At 43.5% G+C, this 25,071-nt stretch overlaps 1 protein-coding gene across 1 annotated transcript in view; it reads right to left on the minus strand.

The window, feature by feature from the left end:
* The window catches only part of trpc4a (transient receptor potential cation channel, subfamily C, member 4a), a 44,040-nt gene that overhangs the window by 3,325 nt on the left and 15,644 nt on the right, over window positions 1-25,071 (minus strand). Inside the window, exons 3-6 of the mRNA XM_060909188.1 lie at window positions 3,856-4,192; window positions 3,524-3,663; window positions 3,065-3,387; window positions 2,758-2,953 (exon numbers count right to left, since the gene is read on the minus strand). Coding sequence (XP_060765171.1) covers window positions 2,758-2,953; window positions 3,065-3,387; window positions 3,524-3,663; window positions 3,856-4,192 — 996 coding nt within the window. The remainder of the gene's footprint in view (window positions 1-2,757; window positions 2,954-3,064; window positions 3,388-3,523; window positions 3,664-3,855; window positions 4,193-25,071) is intronic.

Here is a 25,071-nt window from a genome sequence, read left to right on the forward strand (position 1 = left end):
ATATCAATAACAATATTAATACAAGGAAGTGGATGATATGAAAAGAAGCCTGTAACATTCTAGCAGCTCAGGGAATGAGGAACTGGAAGACAGGCTTGTAACAACACAAGGTGTGGTTATTCTCAGTTTACTCTCGCTTTTTCAGTGACTTTATGTAGGCAACATGTGCGTGCATGGACACACACACACACACACACACACACACACCGCTGGGGAGTTGAGAAATCTGTTAGTAATCAGTGCCATTGCTATGCTGCTCAACAATTTTGTTGTAAAGGTCTTGGGACAGCTCTTTGCATCTCCACATCAGGTGATGTTAGTGCCAAACAATTTGTTTACTTGAATTCAAAGGTTGGTTCCTCTTTTTTTTTTGCTTCATCTATCAACATGCCATAGCTTAGCTTATTCTAATTATCATAGATAGGAAAACTAATTAGTGCAATCAGCTGTGCTTCTTACTGTGCACATAACTTTTTATGGATTTAAATATTACAGTTTCTTTTTCTGTGTAGTTTCATCATGTTAATACTAATGTCTGCTCAACATTTCATGCAAATAGCTGCACTGGAAATATCCATCCATTATCCGTAACCGCTTATTCTGTGCAGGGTCACGAGCAAGCTGGAGCCTATCCCAGCTGACTACGGGCGAGAGGCGGGGTACACCCTGGACAAGTTGCCAGATCATCACAGGCCTGACACATAGAGACAAACAACCATTCACATTCAGTCAATTTAGAGCCACCAATTAACTTAACCTGCATGTCTTTGGGGGAAACCGGAGCACCCCCACGCAGACACAGAGAAAACATGCAAACTCCACATACAGGTAGAAAGGCCCCCATCGGCCGCTGGGCTCAAACCCAGAACCTTATTGCTGTGAGGCAACAGCGCTAACCACTACACCACTGTGCTGCCTGCACTGGAAATATGTTTAATAGAAAAATAGTTGACTTGTTGAATACTTACTTTCCCCATTGTGTATAGGGCTGGACAATATGGGCAAAAATATGACAAACTTTTCATATCAGTTGATATCGATAATTTTCATGATAAATGTCAAATAATTTATTTCAAGTTTAAAGGCTGATGTTTTGCTCTTGAGTGATAGTTGAAGAAGCCAGATGGTTAATCATGGTTTTGAACTATATAGTGCCTGCTATGGTGGGTGCCTGCTTACATTCTGTTTTGGGGGAAAAAAAAACTTGGTTAAATCAGCCAAAACTAATGGAGAATGGATGAGAAGGAGAAAGGAAAAAGTGAAAGAAAAGGGACCCTACTGGGAGAAATTGAATTGCAATGCCAAGAAACAGTATTTGGACAAACTAAGCATGATAAACAAAAGAGATCCATTTGACCTGGCAGCTCAAGACTGGATTCCAGATCTCAATGCACTGCCTCCAGTCACATACCCAAACATTGTAAACTACAGTGGGGGAAATAAGTATTCAACATGTGAACTATTTTTCTTTTAAACATATTTCCAGTGCGGTTATGCGCATGAAATGTTGAGCAGGCAGTGATACTAACACTGTGAAACCAAAGTACATGTAAATATGTACATGTAAATATATACACCAAACAGCAGGACTGTCATCCATTTTTTTGTAGCAGATGTGGCAGTTTGTTGACAGAAAGAAATGGTTCATGCTGTTTATTTGATATGTTTTCCTTTTTACTATGAGTATAAATTGACTTATTATTATTATTATGGCAGCACGGTGGTGTAGTGGTTAGCGCTGTCACCTCACAGCAAGAAGGTCCAGGTTCGAGCCCCGTGGCTGGCGAGGGCCTTTCTGTGTGGAGTTTGCATGTTCTCCCCGTGTCCGCGTGGGTTTCCTCCGGGTGCTCCGGTTTCCCCCACAGTCCAAAGACATGCAGGTTAGGTTAACTGGTGACTCTAAATTGACCGTAGGTGTGAATGTGAGTGTGAATGGTTGTCTATGTCTATGTGTCAGCCCTGTGATGACCTGGCGACTTGTCCAGGGTGTACCCCGCCTTTCGCCCGTAGTCAGCTGGGATAGGCTCCAGCTTGCCTGCGACCCTGTAGAAGGATAAAGCGGCTAGAGATAATGAGATGAGATTATTATTATAAATTAAATTTTAATAGTCAGCCTAATGTCTCTAGTTTCAGAGGAAAAAATGCATCTCCACACATCTGCATCCAAAAAATTGAGAAGCAGCGACTCTAATGCCAGCAGTGATTGTATTCTGCTTGTGATATAACTCCAGAAAGATTAGATGATGTTCTATATATAATGACACATCAAGGGCCTGGTTCACATTTAATAGCCACAACTCAGTTCTTTGTTCTTATTTGAACTGGATAAAATAAGTATTCTTTTTATATTGAAATGCGATGACATAAGTGGTGCATATCCGCAAAATTAGGTTGTAGAAATTGAACAGGACATTTTAATCAGGAAAACAGATCTGGCCTTGTGACTGCACTAAAAGAGGATCTCAATGGGCGGTAATGGTAGTGCAGTTTTGAACTAAAGTGGATTTGATAACCCCATTCTGGCAGCAGATTTGTAATGTCACAACCCCTGTTGTGCAGCTTCAACAATGTCAGTGAAAATGCATTTGTTTCTGACCATGAAAACAGGAATAAAATTGTGCTATACCTAAACGCATTACTAACATGTTGTTTAGTGTTATAACACTAAATAACATGAAACTATGTTTGTGTCTGCATGAATATAGTGCCCAGTGTCTGACAGATATCACCCCAGGTCAAAGATAAAACAAGACTCACAGCAATATGTTGATAGGAGTTATTCATCATGGCAATTAGCATGTTGAGAAGCACTACCAGAGAAATAATATTATAGGTTCCAAACATGGTGGCTCCAACAAACTCTGTGAACTGGTGCTCTGCGTCAACGTTGGTCACGTACAGACTGATGAGACCAAATATGGACCAGAACAAAGACTGGAGGGTTTCAAATAACCTAGAATAGGGCAAAGAATTTAAATGAAACAGTTTCACTTAAACAAGGAGCATAGATTAAAAAAAAAAAAAAAATTTACCAAACTATTTATTAATATCTGCAGTCACTCACGTGGAGAACGCATTATTCTGCTGTACACAGCGAATACCCTTGCAGTTCCCTGTCTTATTTGAAGCCTCAGTCTCATAATAAAAATATAGCTGGTTGAGTCCATTTGCGAAGGCCAGAAGCACCAGGCAGTAGATGAAGAGGAATTTAAGGATGTCCAAAAGCATGCGTCCCAGAGAGATTTGCAGAGGACCCAGGTGGGAGTTAGCTGTGAAGAGTGAGATCAAGCGCAGAGAACTGAAGATGTTGGCAATGGCAAATAGTGCCTCTGCTACTAGGGTAGGGTGCCACATCTCCCAATCTTTCCTTGGTTTGAAGTCATTGTACTGGAGAAAAAAAAAAAGACAGACAATAATCTAATGATGGAATTTTTAAAAAATGAGTAGATTTGAGCACTATTTCAATGGAAAAGAAAATACCGTATAAACCTGTCTACAGTTTTTTTTAAAAAAATCATCTTACCTTTGTGTAAGCTACAATCTTTAGAGAGATAGTGGCTAGATAGAGAGAATTCATGACAAAATCCATGAGGTTCCACCAATCATGGACATAATCCTGAAAGCCTCCATCCCACATCTGTTTGATCTCGGCCCAGATAAAGCCTACAAACAATGAGGCTAAACATTCATATCAATTTTGCGACTCACAAGACATTGCACCTATTTCATGTTTCTAACACTTCATCTGCATTTCTTCCCACTCATATTAACAGCTTTGCTTATCATACTTCTCTCCACCATAAATATATATTTTATTTTGTATTTTCTTGATATATTTAACTTGGTATGAGTTACCGAGCACCCAAGGCAGTATCATCCATTCCACAGTGGTGGGAGCTGGACCCTGTTGATCCGAATTAGTAGTGACAACGTGCTGGGAGGCCAGGAGAAGAAGGAAGAGGAAGGTCAGGTAAGAGGCAGTGTGGCAGATGAACTTGATGAAGGGCTTCCGGATAAAAAGGCCATAGTGACTCTTGGGGACTATTAGATATAAGATGGAGAAGAGAGGGAACAGGAGGCCGATGAAAATGCATGTGACGAGCTTTCCCGCCCAGTGGCGTCTCCTCCATCCTGGAAATTCATCATACCAGCGGGATGCTAGCAGCTGCTGACAGTTTGGCTGTGCTACAAACTAAGCAATCACAGGAGAGAAGGAAATAAATTATTTTCAGTTGAAGTCAAGCTAAATTTTAAATCTGTATTAACAGTAGGCCTATTGTATTTTTTAAAAATAGATTATCAACTATATTAGTGATACATTGTGTGTTTGTAGACCTGGAGAAGGCATACGATAGAGTGTCGAGAGATGAATTATGGTATTGTACGAGAAAGTGTGGAGTGAATGAGAAGTATATTAGAGTGGTGCAAGACATGTATGAGAACAGTGAAACAGCAGTGAGGTGTGCAGTTGGAATGACTGAATGGTTCAAGGTGAAGGTGGGACATCATCAAGGATCTGCTTTGAGTCCTTTCTTGTTTGCCATAGTGATGGATAGCTTGACGGACAAAGTGAGTCAAGAGTCACCATGGAACTTGATGTTTGAAGATGATATTGTGATATGTGGTGAAAGTAGAAAGGAAGTTGAGTTGGGTTTGGAGAGATGGAGGTATGCATTGGAATGAAAAGGAATGAAGGAGAGCAGTAGCAAAACAGAATACATGTGCATCAATGAGAATGGAGATGAGAGTGTAGTGAAGATGCAAGGAGTAGATGTAAAGAAAGTTGGTGAATTCAAGTACCTGGGGTCAACTGTGCAGGAAAATGGGGGCTGCGATAGTGAGGTGAGAAAGAGAGTGCAGGCAGGGTGGAGCAGTTGGAGAAGGATTGCGGGAGTCATTTGTGATAGGAAAGTCCCAGTAAAAGTGAAAGGTAAGCTGTATAAGACAGTTGTGAGACCAGCTATGATGTATGGTTTGGAGACAGTACCCTTAACGAAGAGACAGGAGGCAAAGTTAGAGGTGGCGGAGTTGAGGATGTTAAGGTTTGCAATGGGAGTGACAAGGTTGGACAGGATAAGGAACGAGCACATCAGAGGGATAGCACATGTGGAGAGCTTGGGAATTAAGCTAAGAGAGATGAGACTGAGATGGTATGGGCACATCCTGAGAAGAGATGCAGAGCATGTTAAAAGGAGAATGTTGAGGATGGAGCTGCCGGGCACACGAAAACGAGGAAGGCCAAAGAGGAGATACATGGATGTGGTGAGAGAGGACATGAAAGTGGCAGGTGTGGTAGAGAAGGATGCGGAAGACAAGGAGCAATGGAGACGAAAGATCTGCTGTGGCGACCCCTAATCGGGAGCAGCCAAAAGAAGAAGAAGAAGAAGATTATCAACTATTTTAGTCAAACAACGAACTGAGTATCACTGAGGTATTCAAGGAATATTTTGAACAAGCCCTATTTTTTTGAAAGGGAAGTAAATAAACACATTGCACAAAAATCATCATAGGGATTTATTTATTTATTTATTTATTTAGCAATCTTATTTCTTTGCCATGATCTAAAAAATTTGGATCATGTTTACCACATTTATCCTGATTTATGCTAGTTATAAACGCAAAGCCCTATCTAAGAGAATCCATACAATATGGGGAATGAAAAACAAATGACTTTTCAAAAGCAAATTTCAAGAAGTAAAAGGAGTCATGGTGACTCCAACTTGATCAGTCTGTTCTTGATTAGACGGCATAACAAACACATTGCAGGATGAGCTTTCTATACATTTGTGCCATCATCTGCACAGCACATGAGGCACTGCTGATATGATTAACCACATCCTGATGGGTTATCATACATTGATCAAACAGTGCTCTTGGATGAGGTACTTCTGCTTTAAATTATGTCCGAATAAGGCTATCCTTACAGGAGAATTTAAAATCACGTGAGCTCTCACACGCAACTCAAATGTAAACACAATATGAAAAAAGCATGGTGCAGGTCTCAGTCATAATATAAAAATTACAGATTTCATTTTGGGATCTTTGTCATGTAATATCTGAGCTCTGAATGATGGAATGGACTTTGTGAGCTGTGCCATGTTAGTCAGCTGCCCCAGGGATCAAGTAGATTCTGTTTATTATTACTATTGACAAGAATAACATCTGTGACATACTGCAGAAAAGCACAACATGGACATTCTCCCACTGACATGTTGGTTTTATTATCTTTGCAAGGTACTTCCACTGACATGGCATGTGTATATTTTACTGTGTATATTTTATTTTAATGCGAAGCCAATAACTATCCTAGACTTTCGTGACTAAGAGGAAACTTTTTGACTCTTCAAAGCAAATAAAAACTTTTTTTTTCAAAACAATGAAAACAAAATGTTTTCAAATGCTCACTATTCACGCATTCACATGCAGTCTTAGAAAGTATGTATTAAAATTGACACAAACTGTATTAAATTCTTACACATCAATGGGTGAGTTTTGGGACAATGCTTGTTGTGTTCATTTTGACACATTCACTGTGTAAATGAGTTTAACACAGTGACTGTGTCAGGAAGTTTAACACAAAGATGTGTAAACGTGTAATATTAACACGTTATGTCCTGTCCTTGGCTACACACATTGTGTTTAAAATATGTCTAAAAACCCTACACAAAAAAGTGCTACTTGACACAAAATTATTTCATAACAGTATACTATTTACAGTGGTGCTTGAAAGTTTGTGAACCCTTTAAAATTTTCTATATTTTTGCATAAATATGACCTAAAACATCATCAGATTGTCACACAAGTCCTAAAAATAGGTAAAGAGAACCCAGTTAAACAAATAAGACAAAAATATTATACTTGGTCATTTATTTATTGAGGAAAATTATCCAATATTACATATCTGTGAGTGGCAAAAGTATGTGAACCTCTAGGATTAATAGTTAATTTGAAGGTGAAATTAGAGTCAGGTGATTTCAATCGATGGGATGACAATCAGGTGTGAGTGGGCACCCTGTTTTATTTAAAGAACAGGGATCTATCAAAGTCTGATCTTCACAACACATGTTTGTGGAAGTGTATAATAGTACGAACAAAGGAGATTTCTGAGGACCTCAGAAACAGCATTGTTGATGCTCATCAGGATGGAAAAGGTTACAAAAGCATCTCTAAAGAGTTTGGACTCCACCAATCCACAGTCAGACAGATTGTGTACAAATGCAGGAAATTTAAGACCATTGTTACCCTCCCCAGGAGTGGTCAACCAACAAAGATCACTCCAAGAGCAAGGCGTGTAATAGTCGGCGAGGTCACAAAGGACCCCAGGGTAACTTCTAAGCAACTGAAGGCCTCTCTCACGTTGGTTAATATTAATGTTCATGAGTCCACCATCAGGAAAACACTGAACAACAATGGTGTGCATGGCAGGCTTGCAAGGAGAAAGCCACTGCTCTCCAAAAAGAACATTGCTGCTCATCTGCAGTTTGCTAAATATCATGTGGACAAGCCAGACAGCTATTGGAAAAATGTTTTGTGAAGGATGAGACCAAAATAGAACATTTTGGTTGAAATGAGAAGCCTCATGTTTGGAGAAAGGAAAACACTGCATTCCAGCATAAGAACCTTATCCCATCTGTGAAACATGGTGGTGGTAGTATCATGGTTTGGGCCTGTTTTGTTGCATCTGGGCCAGGACGGCTTGCCATCATTGATGGAACAATGAATTCTGAATTATACCAGTGAATTCTAAAGGAAAATGTCAGGACATCTGTCCATGAACTGAATCTCAAGAGAAGGTGGGTCATGCAGCAAGACAACGACCCTAAGCACACAAGTCGTTCTACCAAAGAATGATTAAACAAGAATACAGTTAATGTTATGGAATGGCCAAGTCAAAGTCCTGACCTTAATCCAATCAAAATGTTGTGGAAGGACCTGAAGCGAGCAGTTCATGTGAGGAAACCCATCAGCATCAGTGGCGATTCTAGGGTCTAGTGGGGCCCCAATCAGAAATTCATTGGGGGGCCCCACCACCGCCCGCCCGACCCCCCCACCACACACGCGAACACACAACAGAATTTCACTAGGACAAACTCTGGACCTTTGTAATTTTAATAAATAACCAACAAATTGTAGCAAGTATAGTTTTGTTTTATTTCACAAGTTAGAAATATTACATAAACAAACATGAACATTGTGAAGTTTCTGTTTATTTTAACAGAGAGTGCAATATTAAATATAATATTATATTAAATGTATTATTTCAATATTATATTAAAACAAACAAACAAACAAACGAAAAGCCTTTAAACTTTTAGCTTTTAACCTTTGTGTAAGGCAGCGGTTCTCAACCTTTTTTTTTTTTTTTAAACAAACGCCCCCTGAACCTCACCATAAGCCTCCCAACGCCCCCTTGACCGCTGCTAATGCTCTGCTTAGTACTAAAAAATAAAATGGACCAGTGACCCCCAATGGTAATAAGCACCACCCCCAATCAACTTTATCTTTCTCAATGCTACCCTAGGTCTTCCCACCGCCTGGGGGGATGTAGAGCCCCTGTGGAGAAACAATAATGTAAGAGATGTCTTCACATGATCTGTTTCCGGGCCTTAACTTGTGCAAACACGGTGACCATGTCCTCAAGGTCCAAAGACCTTCGCACCCTGTGCTCAATCGAGATGAGTGCCAGACCAGAAAGTCTCTCTTGAGACATAGTTGATCGTAGATACGTTTTGATCAACTTAAGGGCAGAGAAGCTTCTCTCCCCAGAAGCTACTGTAACAGGTAGGGTTAAGAGGAGGCGAAGGGCAATGCTTAGATTTGCATATAGATCTAGAAGGTCTTCCCTGTAAATGTAGTCAAGCATCTCTCTTGGAGAAGATACCTCATCTGGAAATGCATGGTATGCAGCTCTGACCTCCAGAACTAAATCTTCAGCATCCAGGTCATTCATATTTTGCACCAATGCCCTACATTTCTGCCCAAGTGTGCCATTCTTTATTGATTCATGCATGTCCTCTTTCGAGAAAATAAAACCATAAAGGTTGTACACTCTCTCCAGCTTGTTAAAACGATCATCAAGACTGGTGAGGGCTGTGTCCACTAGGGGCAGAAAGAACTCTCTTCTGAAGTGTTCTTTTTTCACTCCCGGATGGATAGTTTCTCTTCATAATAATTTAGCCATGGAGGTCTACCAACACGCAATATGTGCACGTTAATAGCCTACAGGGTTTCCAATTTGTGCAAACATGTGGTTGCACGCGCAGGAAGGGATCCCTCTGCAGACTGCAAGCGCTGATTGCTTGAAGACTTTTGTCACTCAAAAATGTGGTAACACAATTGGCTGCTTAGCATTTTGTTCCTCCCAACAGCTTATTGTAAACGGGAAACCCGTGAGAGTCAGACTCAGCGAATGACTTTTCAAAACGCAAATTTCGATTCTTCTTCACTCTCGACTCACAAATTTCTCTATCAACTGCTGTGCAAATTTCGACTCTCTGTCGCCACCTGGTGGGGGCCCCAAGCAGCTGATTGGCTTGCCTGGTGAGAAAAATCGCCTCTGATCAGCATCCCAGAGTTGAAGCTGTTCTGTATGGAGGAATGGGCTAAAATTCCTCCAAGCCAGTGTGCAGGACTGATCAACAGTTACCGGAAACGTTTAGTTGCAGTTATTGCTGCACAAGGGGGTCACACCAGATACTGAAAGCAAAGGTTCACATACTTTTGCCACTCACAGATATGTAATATTGGATCATTTTCCTCAATAAATAAATGACCAAGTATAATATTTTTGTCTCATTTGTTTAACTGGGTTCTCTTTATCTACTTTTAGGACTTGTGTGAAAATCTGATGTTGTTTTAGGTCATTTTTATGCAGAAATATAGAAAATTCTAAAGGGTTCACAAACTTTCAAGCACCACTGTATAACATCAACACATTTATTATCATGAAGTATGAACAACAAGATACACCGAATAATCCACAAGGAGATTCTCAGAAATCAAACTGCAGAATATAACACTTAATACAATACTCTATAAAACAAATTCATAGAATAGAATTTCATCACCTTTCAGCAAAGGTGGCACAGTGGTGTAGTGGTTAGCACAGTCACCTTACAGCAAGAAGGTTCTGGGTTCGAGCCCAGTGGCTGATGGGGGCCTTTCTGTGTGGAGTTTGCATGTTCTCCCTGTGTCTGTGTAGGTTTCCTCCGGGTGCTCCGGTTTCCCCCAAAGACATGCAGGTTAGGCTAATTAGTGGCTCTAAATTGACAGTGAATGTGAATGGTTGTTTGTCTCTATGTGTCAGCCCTGCGATGATCTGGCAACTTGTCCAGGGTGTACCCTGCCTCTTGCCCATAGTCAGCTGGTATAGGCTCCAGCTTGCCCATGACCTTGCACAGGATAAGCGGTTATGGATAATGGATGGATGGAAAATTTCAACAGTAATAAAGGAAATGGTAATATATTTTCCAAAATGTAATAAAAACAAAAATCTGTGATTTGTTAATTCACATGAACCTTTGTTTAACTGACAAAAGTACAAAGGAAAGCTTTTCAATAGTTTTACTGGCCAACTTAACTGTATTTTGTAAATATAAATGAAGTTAGAATTTGATGCCTGCAACACACTCAAAAAAGTTGCCATTGTTACCATTTTGTTCCATCACCTTTCCTTTTAATAACACTTTTAAATCGTATGGGAACTGAGGATACTAATTGTTGCAGTTTTGCAACTAAATTTTTGTCCACTCTTGCTTGATACAAGACTTTAGCTGCTCAACAATCCGTGGCCACCGTTGTTAGATTCTCTTCATGATGATACACCATAGATTCTCAGTAGGAGACAGATCTGGACTGGCAGCAAGCCAGTTAAGCACATGCACTCTGTGTCTATAAAACCACACTGTTGTAGTCCATGCAGAATGAGGCCTGGCATTGTTCTGTGGAAATAAGCATAGACTTTCCAGGAAGAGACACTGCTTTGATGGCAACATATGTCTCTCAAAAATTCCAACGTACACCTCCGTGTCAATGGTACATTCGCACACATGCAACTCACCCATGCTGTGGACACTGATGCACCCCCATACCATTACAGATGCTGGCTTTTGCACCTTTCTCTGATAGCAAACTGGATGGTTGTGTTCACCTATGGCACAGAGAACTCAACATCCTGTTTTCCCAAAAACAAGCTGAAATGTGGACTTATCTGGAAAATATTCCAACATCTCTGGAAATGGGGTTTGTCCATACCGTACAGCACACCTAATATTTGGTTAAATGCCCCTTAGCAAGTTTCACTTTGATCAGACGCTTTTGGTAGCTATCAACAAGCTTCTAGCAAAATTCTGGTTGGATAGTTGACCACTCTTCTTGGCAGAATTGGTAGAGTTCAATAACATTTGTGTGTTTCCTGGCACGGACCTGACTTTTAAGCACAGTTCAAATATTTTCGAGAGGTTTGAGGTCAGAACTTACTTTAAACTTAATGCTAGACTGCTTTATCCATTCAACAACCAGCTTTGATGTGTGTTTGGGGTCATTTTCTTGTTGGAACACTTAATTTTGTCCAAGTTTCTGATGGTTTGAAGTTATGCTGAATAAGTCTGAGGTAGTCCTCCTTCTTCATTATTTCATCCACTTTATGCAATGCACCAGTTCTACTGGCTTCAAAACAGCCCAGGTACATGATGCTACCAGCAACATGCTTAACATTTGGTACAGTGTTCCTCTGTACATCTGGACATTGTGGCCAAACAACTCAATCTTTGTCTCATTTGGCCATATTATATATCTTTCCACCAGAAGGCTCATTTTCTTGTTTTTTCAGCTACAAACATGAGACAAGCTTGAAGGTGTTGATTTCGGAGCAGGGGCTTCTTTCTTGGATGGCAGCCTCTCAGCCTATGGCATTGTAAAACTTGCTTGACTGTAGACGGTGTTCCAGCAGCTTTCAGTTCAAGGCAGGCCTGTGCCTTGCTAGTTCTTGGGTTGTTCCTGACTACCAAACTAATTTCCTTTCAGCTGAGGTTGACACTTTGGGTCTTTTTCCAGCAAAGTGGCTTGGCAAAGTGGCTACACCCCCAACAGCTTGTACTTACACACAATCGCTTAAACTTACGGTATAATATTTGAATTTGCAGTTGTTTAGGAAGGTCTCCAATAGACACTCCTGAGTTGGGTAAATCTGTGATCCTCTTTCCCAAATCAACACTGAGCTCCTTGGACATTCCCACTGTACTTTTTTTTGGTCATTCCAATGAGTGCTGCCAAACAAACCATTTTTATGTTGACACAGAGAAGCTTCCAGCTTTAGTCAATCATGATTACTAATGGTAAGTTAAGAGGCCTTGGTCTTGGCAAGCTAAAAGACATTTTGGAGCTTTTAGCAGCACAGAATTCATAATATAATTGGTTGTGTGTAAATTTCTGTTTGTATATATTTTTAATCATGTGCAGACTTCAGAAAACTCAAAATAAATAGAAACTTGTGCACACAATTCTTTTTTTTTTTCTATGAAAGATACATGTTGTACAACCATACTGCACCAGAAAAAAGAACAGGGGAACTGGTGCATTGCAAAAAAGTGGATGGAATAATAAAGAAGGAAGACTACCTCATAATTCTTCAGTAGAACCTCAGAAACTTGGACACAATCGGGTGCTCCAACAACACAATGACCCCCAAATACACATCAAATCTGGTTGTGGAATGGATAAAGCAAGCTAATATGAAGGTTAAAACAAGTTATGACCTCAACCCTATTGAAAATTTGTGGACTGTGCTTAAAAGATGGGTCAGAAACACAGAAATGTAATTGAACTCTTCCAATTTTGGAAAAAAGAGTGGTCAAATATCCAACCAGAATTCTGCCAGAAGCTTGATGATGGTTACTAAAAGTGTCAAGTTGAAACTTGTTAAGGGACATTTAACCAAATATTAGGTGTGATCTATGTACATTTTTGACCCTCCATGGATAATTTTGACCCTGTGTTGATTTCAGAAAACCCAAAATAAATTAAAAGTTGTGCACCAAATTATTTTTTTATGTGTTTTACAACTGCATGTTGTGTCAGAAAAAGAACAGTTCAAGAAATCATTTAAAGCCAAATATTGCCATGACATTCATGTCCATGAACACGTTCCTCTCTGGTAGAAATATATGTTTGGCATGCTTGAAACTCGTACAGGCTGTTCTATTCAAATATATCAAGAACTGCTTAACTGAGGGCACCATGGTGGTAGTGGTTAGCACTGTTGCCTAACAGCAAGAAAATCCTGGATTTGAGCCCGGTAGCAGACGGGGGCCTTTCTGTGTGTAGTTTGCATGTTCTCTCTGTGTCTGTGTGGGTTTCCTCCGGGTGCTCCGGTTTCCCCCACAGACATGCAGGTTAGGCTAATTGGTGGCTCTAAATTGACCGTAGGTGTAAATGTGAGTGTGAATGGTTGCTTGTCTTGATGTGTCAGCCCTGTGATGATCTGGCGACTTGCCCAGGGTGTACCCCACCTCTCACCCTTAGTCAGCTGGGACAGCCTCCAGCTTGCTTGTGACCCTGTACAGGATAAGCGGTTACAGATAATGGATGGATGGATTGCCAGTATATCAAGGTTTAAGAGATTTAGAAAAAAAGAGTCCTTTGCCCAGTATGTTCCAATACAAGAAACACTTCTTGCCCTATTTCACAGCAAGTCAGTTCAGCACCAGTATGAAGATGTGTGCTGTCATCTTTAGCCTTAATACTCTATCAAGATTCATCTGAGATGGTGAATCCATTAGGATGGGGGGGCACAAGGTGCTAGCTGTGTACATAACACTTGGTGATATATCACCATGGCATAGATCAAATATTGATCCTATGCAGCTTGTGCGTTTGTGCAGAGAACAAGCCTTTAAGAGGTTTGGACACAAGTTAGTACTCAGTCCATTGATAAGGGATCTGAAAAACTTGGAAGATAATTTACTACCATGAAAGATGGCAGTGTTTTGAGAGGAGCGTGCCATAACTGGAGATAATCTCGGCTCTCACAACACTGGAGGCTTTGTGGAAAAGTCACAGAAATTCAAAATGCAGTTTCTCAATTCAGTTTTTCTCCTAACACCACCTTTGCTACCAGTGACATGACTGTCAAAGGCACAAACTACAGAAATGGTCTGCATGTTGTCATTGGAAGGGAAGATGATGTATTGCTTGTTGGGGAAATCAAACTTGTATTAATTCACAGTGAATCTCAAGTTTATTTTGTTGTAAAGAGATGTCAGACATTTCTGCAAGTTCATACAGATGTCTATTCAGTGCATGACATAAAGCAGTGTTCCCCTGTTGTTTGTCTTGGGCATGAAGAACTCCTTGAATATTACCCCCTGCCAGAGTACAAAGTTAACAGTTTGTCAATGCTAATCCTTCACCACTCATTCCCTTTTTACAGATGAGTTGCAACAACATGATCAAAATGTGCTACATCATGAGTGTCCGCCATGATGGTGGAATACAAAGCAACTAGGATGGCACCTGCTGAAAGCATCTGTAAACAATGCTGAATTTTCTCAGTATTACCACGATTTGAATGGTTGAGCGAAGATTCGATACAAAGAGAAGATAGATACGAGTGGTTTTGACCCATATTATTTTAAAAAGTCAGACTTTTCTGAGGATAAGACGCTTCTACCAACCATCAAGTACCCAGATATCATGTTCTATCTGATTTGGCAGATTTTCTTAGGTTGACAAATCTCAAATGAAGGCTTATAAGTCCATTGAGGGCTATAACTTCTTTGTCTCTGGATGGGTAAATACCTTATTAATTAAACCAGTCAACGTTGACAAAGCAGTTGTACTTGCAAGGATAAGTTAGGCCTTCTTTTGCATTTAGTTTACGTCTATGTGTAAACAACCGACGAAGTGTGAAATTTTGACAAGTCTCTAGCTTTATGGCTCACAAATCACATTTCAATTTATTTTAGGCCAACCATTCAAATTATAATAATTTTATAATTATAAAACTATAACAATGACTGAGTGAACCACGACAAGAGAACGCTCATTTTATAGCAAGATTCTAGCAAAATGAAATAAAATTCTTCCATGATATTATCGAGAAAGCTTTTGAATCTCACCTGAGATAAAATGATTACTGCAAATACAAGCTATTTTGGTTTTAGCCTCTGTTAGATCAGCCCTGCCGATGTTGTTCAGCCGTGCTCGTCTCCTCTCCATACTAAGCCTCAGAGTTTCCTCGCCCTCTTTCTGAATCATGGACAGAATTCTAAAAAAACAAAACGTGCCACGTTCACGAGTACTGTTGTGACCACAACCATATACAGCACTGTGGCAGCGGGGGCGTGGTCAAGCGCCGGTCTGTGATGGGAGGGCGGAGTCAGGGAAGGTAAGTGGCAGAATCACTACACCTGATGTCAATTAACCTGTGTTTGTGTGTGTCTTCCCAGTGACCGCGCCCTATATAAGGAGGGAGAGCAGAGAGCAGAGGAGCTCCTCCCTGAACCAGATGCCGGTTGTGTGCGTTTCTGTGTTAAATCACGAATGTTTCACTGAAAAGTGTGGCAATAAAAAGCCGTATTCTGCAAACCTGATCTCTGTCCTGCCGTCCTCTGAGCCTGGTCCTGTAACCCTTCCTTAGAACGGTTACAATGGTGCCGAAACCCGGGACGGAGCACAGCAGCCTAACAGCCCCATGGAGTCCTCCCCATTCGCCGAACTGGTCCACGCCCTCACCACGGCCCAGCAAAGCCAGCACCAGGCGCTACTCACCCTCCGAAAGAAGCAAGAACAGCGGTTCGAGGCCCTGGTGTTGGCCCAACAAGAAGATCGACAGGCGTTCCGGCACCTCCTCGTGTCGGCGGGGTCCACCAACGCTTCCACCGCGGGCCCGTCCCCCTCACCCTAACAAAGATGGGCCCGCAGGACGACCCCGAGGCATTCATCACGCTTTTCGAGCAAGTCGCGGAGACCTCAGGGTGGCCGATGGAGCAGCGCGTGGCACGCCTCCTCCCCCTGCTAACGGGAGAGGCACAGCTGGCCGCGCTACAGCTCCCCGCCGACCACCGGCTGGCCTACGCGGACCTTCGCCAGGCCATCCTCCAGCGTGTGGGGCGCACCCCTGAACAGCAGCATCAGCGCTTCCGCGCTTTGCGCTTGGAGGAAGTCAGCCGGCCGTTCGCGTTTGGCCAGCAACTCCGGGACGCCTGCTGGCAGTGGTTGAGGGCCGACAACCGCGACGCCGAGGGGATCATCGACCAGGTGGTGCTGGAGCAATTCATCGCACGCTTGCCAGCAGGAACCGCGGAGTGGGTCCAGTGCCACCGCCCGGCGTCGCTGGATCAGGCAGTCGAGCTGGCGGAGGACCATATGGCGGCTGTCCCGGCGGCAGGACAGCAGACAGCCTCTTCTCTCCTCTCCTCTTCTCTCTCTCCCTCTCCTCCTGTGTCTCATCCTCGCCCCATTCCCCCACCGCGGAGGCGGGGGCCGGTGCCACCGGTGCCGGCCCGGCGCACCCGCGGTGCCGGCCCGGCGCACCCGCGGTGCCCTCCCGTTTCTCCCTTCTGTGTCTGTCTCTTCCCCCCCTCAGGTGAGTGAGCCCCAGAACACCGGTGCGGAGAAGAAGCCCGGGCCGGTTTGCTGGTGCTGCGGGGATCCGGGCCACCTCCAACAACAGTGCACGGTCATGGAGGTGGGCGCGGTGGTTCGGATCCCCGACGCACCAGGAGCCGCCCTCGATCGGGCCGGAGCGTATCGCATACCGGTGAGTATTCAAGGGGATACATATCAGGCATTGGTGGATTCTGGTTGTAATCAGACCTCAATTCACCAAAGCCTGGTGCAAAACAAGGCATTGGGGGGAGCACAGGGGTGAAGGTGTTGTGTGTGCACGGGGACGTTCACAGCTACCCTTTGGTGTCGGTCCACATTTTTTTCCGAGGGGAAAAATTTATAGTGAAGGAGGCGGTTAATCCTCGCCTTACCCACTCTTTAATTTTGGGGACGGATTGGCCGGGATTTCGGGATTTAATGACACACTTAGTAAAGAGTGGGTCCTGCCATTTAACAGGGGGAGGTCCCGGTGTCGCTTTGGCGGGAGCAGCTGTCACAGAGCCATCTACGTCATCTCCGCGCCAGAGTGAGGAGCCGCCGGCCCCTCCTCTTTCTGTTGGGGAATCCCTCATGGATTTCCCATTAGAACAGTCACGAGACAAGACTCTGCGGCATGCGTTTGACCAAGTGAGAGTAATCGATGGTCAAACGCTCCAGCCGAACGCCACCCCGTCCTTCCCCTACTTCGCGATTATGAAGGATAGGTTATACTGAGTGACGCAGGACACTCAAACTAAAGAGCGAGTCACGCAGCTTTTAATTCCGAAGAGCCACCGGGAATTGGTATTCCAGGCGGCTCACTTTAATCCCATGGCTGGACACCTAGGGCAGGATAAGACACTAGCCCGAATAATGGCCCGATTCTATTGGCCGGGGATTCGCGGCGATGTCCATAGGTGGTGTATGGCGTGCCACGAATGCCAGTTAGTAAATCCAGCGGTCATTCCAAAAGCGCCTTTGCGCCCTCTACCATTAATCGAGACCCCGTTCAAAAGAATTGGGATGGATCTCGTCGGGCCATTAGATCGGTCAACACGAGGGTACCGCTTTATATTAGTTCTGGTGGACTATGCAACACGTTACCCGGAAGCCGTGCCTCTGCGCAATATCTCAGCACACAGTATTGCGGAAGCACTCTTCCGCGTCATCTCCCGAGTTGGAATCCCGAAAGAGATTCTGACTGATCAAGGCACCTCGTTTATGTCACGAACACTGAACGAACTGTATGGGTTATTGGGTATTAAGCCGATCCGCACCAGCGTGTATCACCCACAAATGGATGGTTTAGTTGAACGGTTCAACCGCACCCTCAAGAATATAATTTAAAAATTCGTAAGTGAGGACGCATGTAATTGGGATAAGTGGCTCGAGCCCTTGCTGTTTTCAGTGCGAGAGGTCCCCCAAGCCTCCACGGGGTTCTCCCCGTTCGAATTATTATATGGGCGTAAGCCGCATGGCATTCTAGATGTGCTGCGGGAAAATTGGGAGGAGGGACCTTCACAAAGCAAAAACAAAATTCAATACGTTATGGACCTGCGCGCAAAACTCCACACCCTCACCCACCTAACCCAGGAGAATTTGTGGCAGGCCCAAGAACGGCAAGCCCGCCTGTAAAACAATGGTACGCGCCTTAGAGAGTTCGCACCGGAAGATAAAGTACTCGTACTGTTGCCCACATTGAGCTCCAAATTGGTCGCCAAGTGGCAAGGACCCTTTGAGGTCACACGGCGAGTCGGGGATGTCGACTACGAGGTAAGGCGAACGGACAGGGGTGGGGCACTACAGATTTACCACCTCAATCTGCTTAAACTCTGGAATGAGAAGGTCCCCGTGGCGTTGGTTTCGGTGGTTCCGGAGAAGGCGGAGCTGGGACCGGAGGTTCAAAAAGAGGCATTAGCATCATGTACCCCTCCGGTCCCCTGTGGAGACCACCTCTCCCCGACCCAACTCGCGGAGGTCGCCCAGTTGCAGACCGAGATTTCGGACGTGTTCTTGCCCCTGCCCGGTCGTACTGACCTCACAGAGCACCACATAGAGACGCCCCCGGGGGTGGTAGTGCGGAGCCGCCCTTACAGGCTACCCGAACACAAGAAAAAAGTGGTTCGGGAAGAACTCGAGGCCATGCTTGAAATGGGCATCGTCGAGGAGTCCCACAGTGACTGGAGCAGCCCGGTGGTCTTGGTACCCAAGGCCGACGGGTCGGTCCGGTTTTGTGTGGACTATAGAAAAGTCAACGCGGTGTCTAAATTCGACGCGTACCCAATGCCTCATATTGATGAGTTGCTCGATCGACTAGGCACTGCTTGCTTTTATTCGACACTGGATTTAACAAAGGGATACTGGCAGATCCCCTTGACTCCACTATCCTGAGAAAAAACGGCCTTTTCCACAGCATTCGGTTTACACCAATTCGTCACACTTCCGTTCGGGCTGTTTGGGGCGCCCGCTACGTTTCAGCGGCTGATGGACAGGGTCCTCCACCCCCACGCCACCTATGCGGCCGCCTACCTAGATGACATTATCATCTATAGCAATGACTGGCCGAGGCATCTCGAATATCTGAGGGCCGTCCTTAGGTCGCTGAGGCGAGCGGGTCTCACAGCCAACCCGAAGAAGTAGGCGATTGGGCGGGTGGAAGTACAGTATCTGGGCTTCCACTTGGGCAACGGGCAGGTGCGTCCCCAAATTAACAAGACCGCAGCAATTGCGGTCTGCCAGAGGCCCAAGACCAAAAAGGGGGTGAGACAGTTCCTGGGGCTGGCTGGCTATTATCGGAGGTTTATACCTAATTATTTGGACGTCAACAGCCCACTGACTGATCTCACTAAAAAGGGGGCACCAGATCCGGTCCAGTGGACAGAGCAGTGCCAGCGGGCTTTTTCTGAGGTAAAGGCCGCACTGTGTGGGGGGCCACTTTTACACTCCCCTGACTTTTCTCTCCCCCTTATATTACAGACTGATGTGGCGGACAGAGGGCTGGGGGCGGTTTTGTCCCAGGAGGTGGAGGGGGAGGACCGCCCAGTCCTATACATCAGTAGGAAGCTGTCGGTGCGTGAGGGGCGCTACAGCACCATCGAAAAAGAATGTCTAGCAATCAAGTGGGCAGTCCTCGCCCTCCATTACTACCTGCTGGAGTGCCCTTTCACCCTCTGTTCGGACCACGCGCCCCTCCAGTGGCTCCACCGCATGAAGGATGCCAACGCGCGGATCACCCGTTGGTATCTGGCACTCCAACCCTTTAATTTCAAGGTGGTCCACAGGCCGGGGGCGCAGATGGTTGTGGCGGACTTCCTCTCCTGTCAAGGGGGGGGGAGTCGGCTGCGGGCCGGACAGCCACCCGGCCTGAGTCGGGCAGTGGGAGTATGTGGCAGCGGGGGCGTGGTCAAGCGCCGGTCTGTGACAGGAGGGCAGAGTCAGGGAAGGTAAGTGGCAAAATCACTACACCTGATGTCAATTAACCTGTGTTTGTGTGTGTCTTCCCAGTGACTGCGCCCTATATAAGGAGGGAGAGCAGAGAGCAGAGGAGCTCTTCCCCGAACCAGATGCCGGTTGTGTGCGTGTCTGTGTTAAATCACGAATGTTTCACTGAAAAGTGTGGCAATAAAAAGCCGTATTCTGCAAACCTGATCTCTGTCCTTCCGTCCTCTGTGCTCCACCGTTCCTTATAACGGTTACAAGCACAAAGATATAACATAGCTAAAAGAACACTTAAAGCAGTGGAAAAACAAAGCGAGTTGCGCACGTGTGACTATCTTTTGTATGGAATGTCGCTTGACCCCGCATTTGTACTATATCCACCAACATGGCCAACATCCAGGTTTCTATTTTGCTTTGACATCACTTGCAAGTCAAGCATAGAGCCATGACTGAGGAGATAGAGGAGGCAATTCTGCAGGTATTACCTGCTTTAGCAGGGGACACACTATCCTTGCTTCTGTCCAGACTAAACAACATTGGTGTGGAATATACAACACATTTACAGTACATCAAAGAAGAGGATCTATTAGAACGCCTCAGAACACCATAGACCACCCATTGCATTGCAAAAACTCCTAACCGCATGGAGCACGGATGGTATTAGTCTGTGTTTTGTTCTTTTTAAAAGACTAGTCAATGTTTACATCTTCCCACATCAGAATCAGAATCAAGTTTATTGCCAAATACGTTCTCACATACAAGGAATTTGCTTTGATGGTTGGTACATGAACAGTTAAGATAAATACTGTATTAAAGTATTACATTGTAAATATTCCACAATGTAAATATTTTCTTTTTTGTTTTCAGAGACTAACCACATGAGGTGGAATGAAAAAGCTCCAGAACTGTGCGTTTTAAAAAGCAAAAAAAAAAAAAAATTTACTTGATTTAAACTTGGCTGACATCCCCTTTGAAGTAGTCTCCTTGTGCAGCAATACACCACTCCAAGCGTTCCTGCTATATTTAGCATATCCAGCACCATCTGCGATTCACCTTGGTTATCAAATCTGCAATGCACAGTGTCAAAACAGCAACTCTTTTGCTTTTACTTCATCTTGGGGAAGGGAAAAAAGTTGCAGAGAGCCGAATCTGACATGTAGGAGTGGTAGGCAGCAACAAATCATGATTAAACCATGTGCGTTTTCAGTGCACTGTGAGTGTGCACTGTCATGATGGGACACCCAAATGCCAGTGCACCAAAGTTCAACCCGTTTGCATTACATGTTTACCTTCAGACAACTCACAACATGACAGTAGAATTCTGCATTGACAGTCTGAATTGAAAGTGGTGCCAGATGCTCTTAAAGAATGGGACTTCCAGGGAGCATTCAAAGCATGGCAGGATTGCAGGGAGTGGTGTATCACTGCACAAGGAGACCACCTTGAAGGGGATGGCGGGCAAAGTTTAATCAAGTACTTTTTTTTTTCTTTTTGCAGAAAGTGGATTTTCACGCCAAATCTGACCCAAATCCCTCATGTAGAAATCTGTATATAAAGGCTGTTGTTAGGCAACCAAGAAAGTCAGTGAAATACAACCTATGAACACATTGGCAATTAAAAAGTGATGCAAATGTAAATGTGGCTGGCTGTAAATGTAAAAAACAACAACAACCTCCACAATGCACCTTTAAATAGTATTCTTGACTTGCAAGTGAGTCCTGTGATGACCTGGCGACTTGTCCAGGGTGTACCCCGCCTTTCGCCCGTAGTCAGCTGGGATAGGCTCCAGCTTGCCTGCGACCCTGTAGAACAGGATAAAGCGGCTAGAGATAATGAGATGAAATGAGATGAGATGAGATGAGATGAGACTTGCAAGTGATGTGAAAGCAAAATAGAAACCCGGATGTCGGCCATGTTGGTGGATATACAAATGCGGGGTCAAGCGACATTCCATACAAAACATAGTCACCCGTGCACAACTCTCTTTGTTTTCACTGTTTTAAGCGTTCTTTTAGCTATGCTGTATCTTTGTGCTGTATATGGTTGTGGTCACAACAGTACTCGTGACCGTGGCACATTCTGAATTTTTAGAATTCTGTCCGTAATTCAGAAAGAGGGCAAGGAAACTCTGAGGCTTAGTACGAAGAGGAGACGAGCACGGCTGAACAACATCGGCAGGGCTGATCTAACAGAGGCTAAAACCGAAACAGCTCGTGTTTGCAGTAATCATTTTATCTCAGGTGAGATTCAAAAGCTTTCTTGATAATATCATGGAAGAATTTTATTTCACGTTGCTAGAATTTTGCTATAAAATGAGCGTTCTCTTGTCGTGGTTCACTCGGTCGTTGTTATAATTTTAACACATGTATTACCATTTCGCTTCTAGGAATGCCAGCAAAATTATATGACAGAAGCAATCCAGACTGGGCACCCACTCAGAAAATGGGCTATGTTTCATCCAAGGTCGGACTTGATTCTTCAGCAGCCAAACCACATAGAACGCAATATTTGGGTACTCGATGGTCGGTAGAAGCATCTTATCTTTAGAAAAGTCTGACTTTTTTAAATAATATGGGTCAAAACCACACATATCTATCTTCTCTTTGTATCGAATCTTCGCTTGACCATTCAAATTGTGGTAATACTGAGAAAATTCAGCATTGTTTACAGACACACTTTCAGCAGCTGCCATCCTAGTTGCTTATATGTCCACCATCATGGCAGGCGCTCATGACGTAGCACATTTTGATCACATGGTTGCAAGCCATCTATAGCACAAAAGCATGTGATGACCATAAACATGTAAGGTTTAAACAACAAAGTTCCTCCTCTGATCCTCATTGATTGCTGATTGGTTTGGTCCAACTGGGAGTCTCTGACATAGAAAGTTAACACTTTGCTCTCAATATTCTCTGAACTGAGCCAAGACAACAGAAAGCATTTAAATTGATTAAGAGTAGATTTTAATTGCTTGTAAATGCTGTTGCATGGTCAATATGTGTTCCTTTCTGTTTGTGTATCTGTCTCTTTATCTACGGTATACTGTCTGTCTGTCCATGCATCTATCCACTATCCATCCATCTGTCTGTCTGTCTGTCTGTCTGTTTTTCTCTCTGTGTCTATATATCTACCTGTCCCTTTCTTTACTTTTTTTTCACCACTGAACTTAAAAGTAGATGGCCTTTCAATTTCAGAAAATCAGTGAAATTTATTTCCCTCTGAAATTTGGTCACTGTAATATATGTTTATTTTTGTAATATCTAAAAAAAAAATAATTTGTTATTTAATTTGAGGTGATTCTCTAGCAAATACTGTGCATGAAATCGCTCGCTTCGCATAGTCAAGCAGACAACAGAAGTCTGTGTGCACATGCACAGGTTTACCTTTGACCGTGCACTGACAGTTACATCATCTTGTCACTAAACAAACAGCTGATCACACTGAGGTGCTCGCTGACCGCTGATATTTATTAGTTTGGTTCTGTGTCTCCTTTCCTTCGCAACATAATGTCTTTTCTTCTCACTTTCCGTTACTGTAGTCGGTCTTTCACATTTCATTCACACACTCACGTCTTCCATTTTCCTCTCCTGTTTCAAATTTGTATTCCACAATGCCTTGTGCGAACAGGGCAAGCCCATCACGTGATGCATGATGCAGTATCTTGTATTGCATCATGATGAAGCAGGAAAAAATAGCAGAGAATTTAGGACCACATGGCCCTAAATTCATTCATTGTTCTATTTAAAAAAAACGAATAAAATTGTAAGTCTGTGATTCGAATTCAGTAGCTTTCGGTCCACTAAACAAAAATAATTGGGTGTCAGGGAAAATTCTTTTTATGACCTAAACGTGAAAAATCTGAAAGGCATTGCGGTAAACAAGTGATGACGTACAGTAGTTATGCTTGGGGGCTATTGGCTTGTCAGTTGCCAACCTCTTACAAGGCTGTCTGCATTTGTCAAGAGCACACTTGATAGCCCCCAACCATAACTACATCATCACTTGTTTACCGCAATGCATTATGGAGGACAGCCGGGGTCACTAGTTGAGTAATATAGCGGATGTTAGATTAATTTTATATGAGAGCGATGTGAGAGGAGCAGTTTTGCCATGCTCTGTCATGGAAGACAATGAAATTGGTGATTTAAAAACGTGGATAACATGTCGAGGGTTTACAGCAGGAAAATCAGAATTCAAATCAAGCTTGGTGAGAAGGTAAGGTTTTGTTTGTTTGTTGTTGGTTTTTTAAAAAACACACTCCCAGACTACAGGTCCCAGGATCACGAAGCAATCTTAGACTTCAGTCTGAATTTGTTTCTTTTAATCTTCAGTTATACCTTACCATTTTCTAAGAAGCTTTGTTCTGATGAAATCTTAGCCTTGTACTTAATCTTGATCCAGCACAATGAAAGTTACAGATGCAGTAAGGGAAAATACTATGAAAAATCAACTGTTGACTTAAGTCTAAGATTGCTTCATGATCCCGGGCCCAGATGAACAGCATCAAAACATTTATAAATGATTGATTAGTTAAATAAAACTTGATATTGTCAGAGGCGCGGTTGGAGTCGGATGCAAATGCATAAGGAATCTTTATTTACAACAGTGAAAACACACACAGGCAAACAATCCAAAATCGGCAGGTAAATGTGAATCTAGCAAGTGGTCGGGTGAGGCACAAACAGAATATCACAGGCAGAGAGAAAAACGGAAACATGAGACAGGCACAGGAAACAGAAAACCAGGAACTCTAAACAGGGACTCTAAGGCTCGGTAATCTGCACTGACATGGCATAATACTTTGCACAGAATGTGCGTTGACACAGTCCTTTTGGTGCATAACTTGTGCCTTCATCATCTGCAGGTGTGCATAGTTAACAGCGTACGTGTGAGTGTCTGCTTGGCATGCGCACAGTCTGCAGCGTGCCTGAGAATCCCACGTGCCAAAGCACGCAGGACTGACAGATATCAGGAAACATTACAAAAAAAAAAAAAAAACATTCTGCCATGTCATGTTCAGTATAAATGCATTTACTTCAATAAATG

This window comes from Neoarius graeffei, chromosome 25, assembly GCF_027579695.1.
Source record: "Neoarius graeffei isolate fNeoGra1 chromosome 25, fNeoGra1.pri, whole genome shotgun sequence".
In the NCBI taxonomy this organism is placed as follows: Eukaryota; Metazoa; Chordata; class Actinopteri; order Siluriformes; family Ariidae; genus Neoarius; species Neoarius graeffei.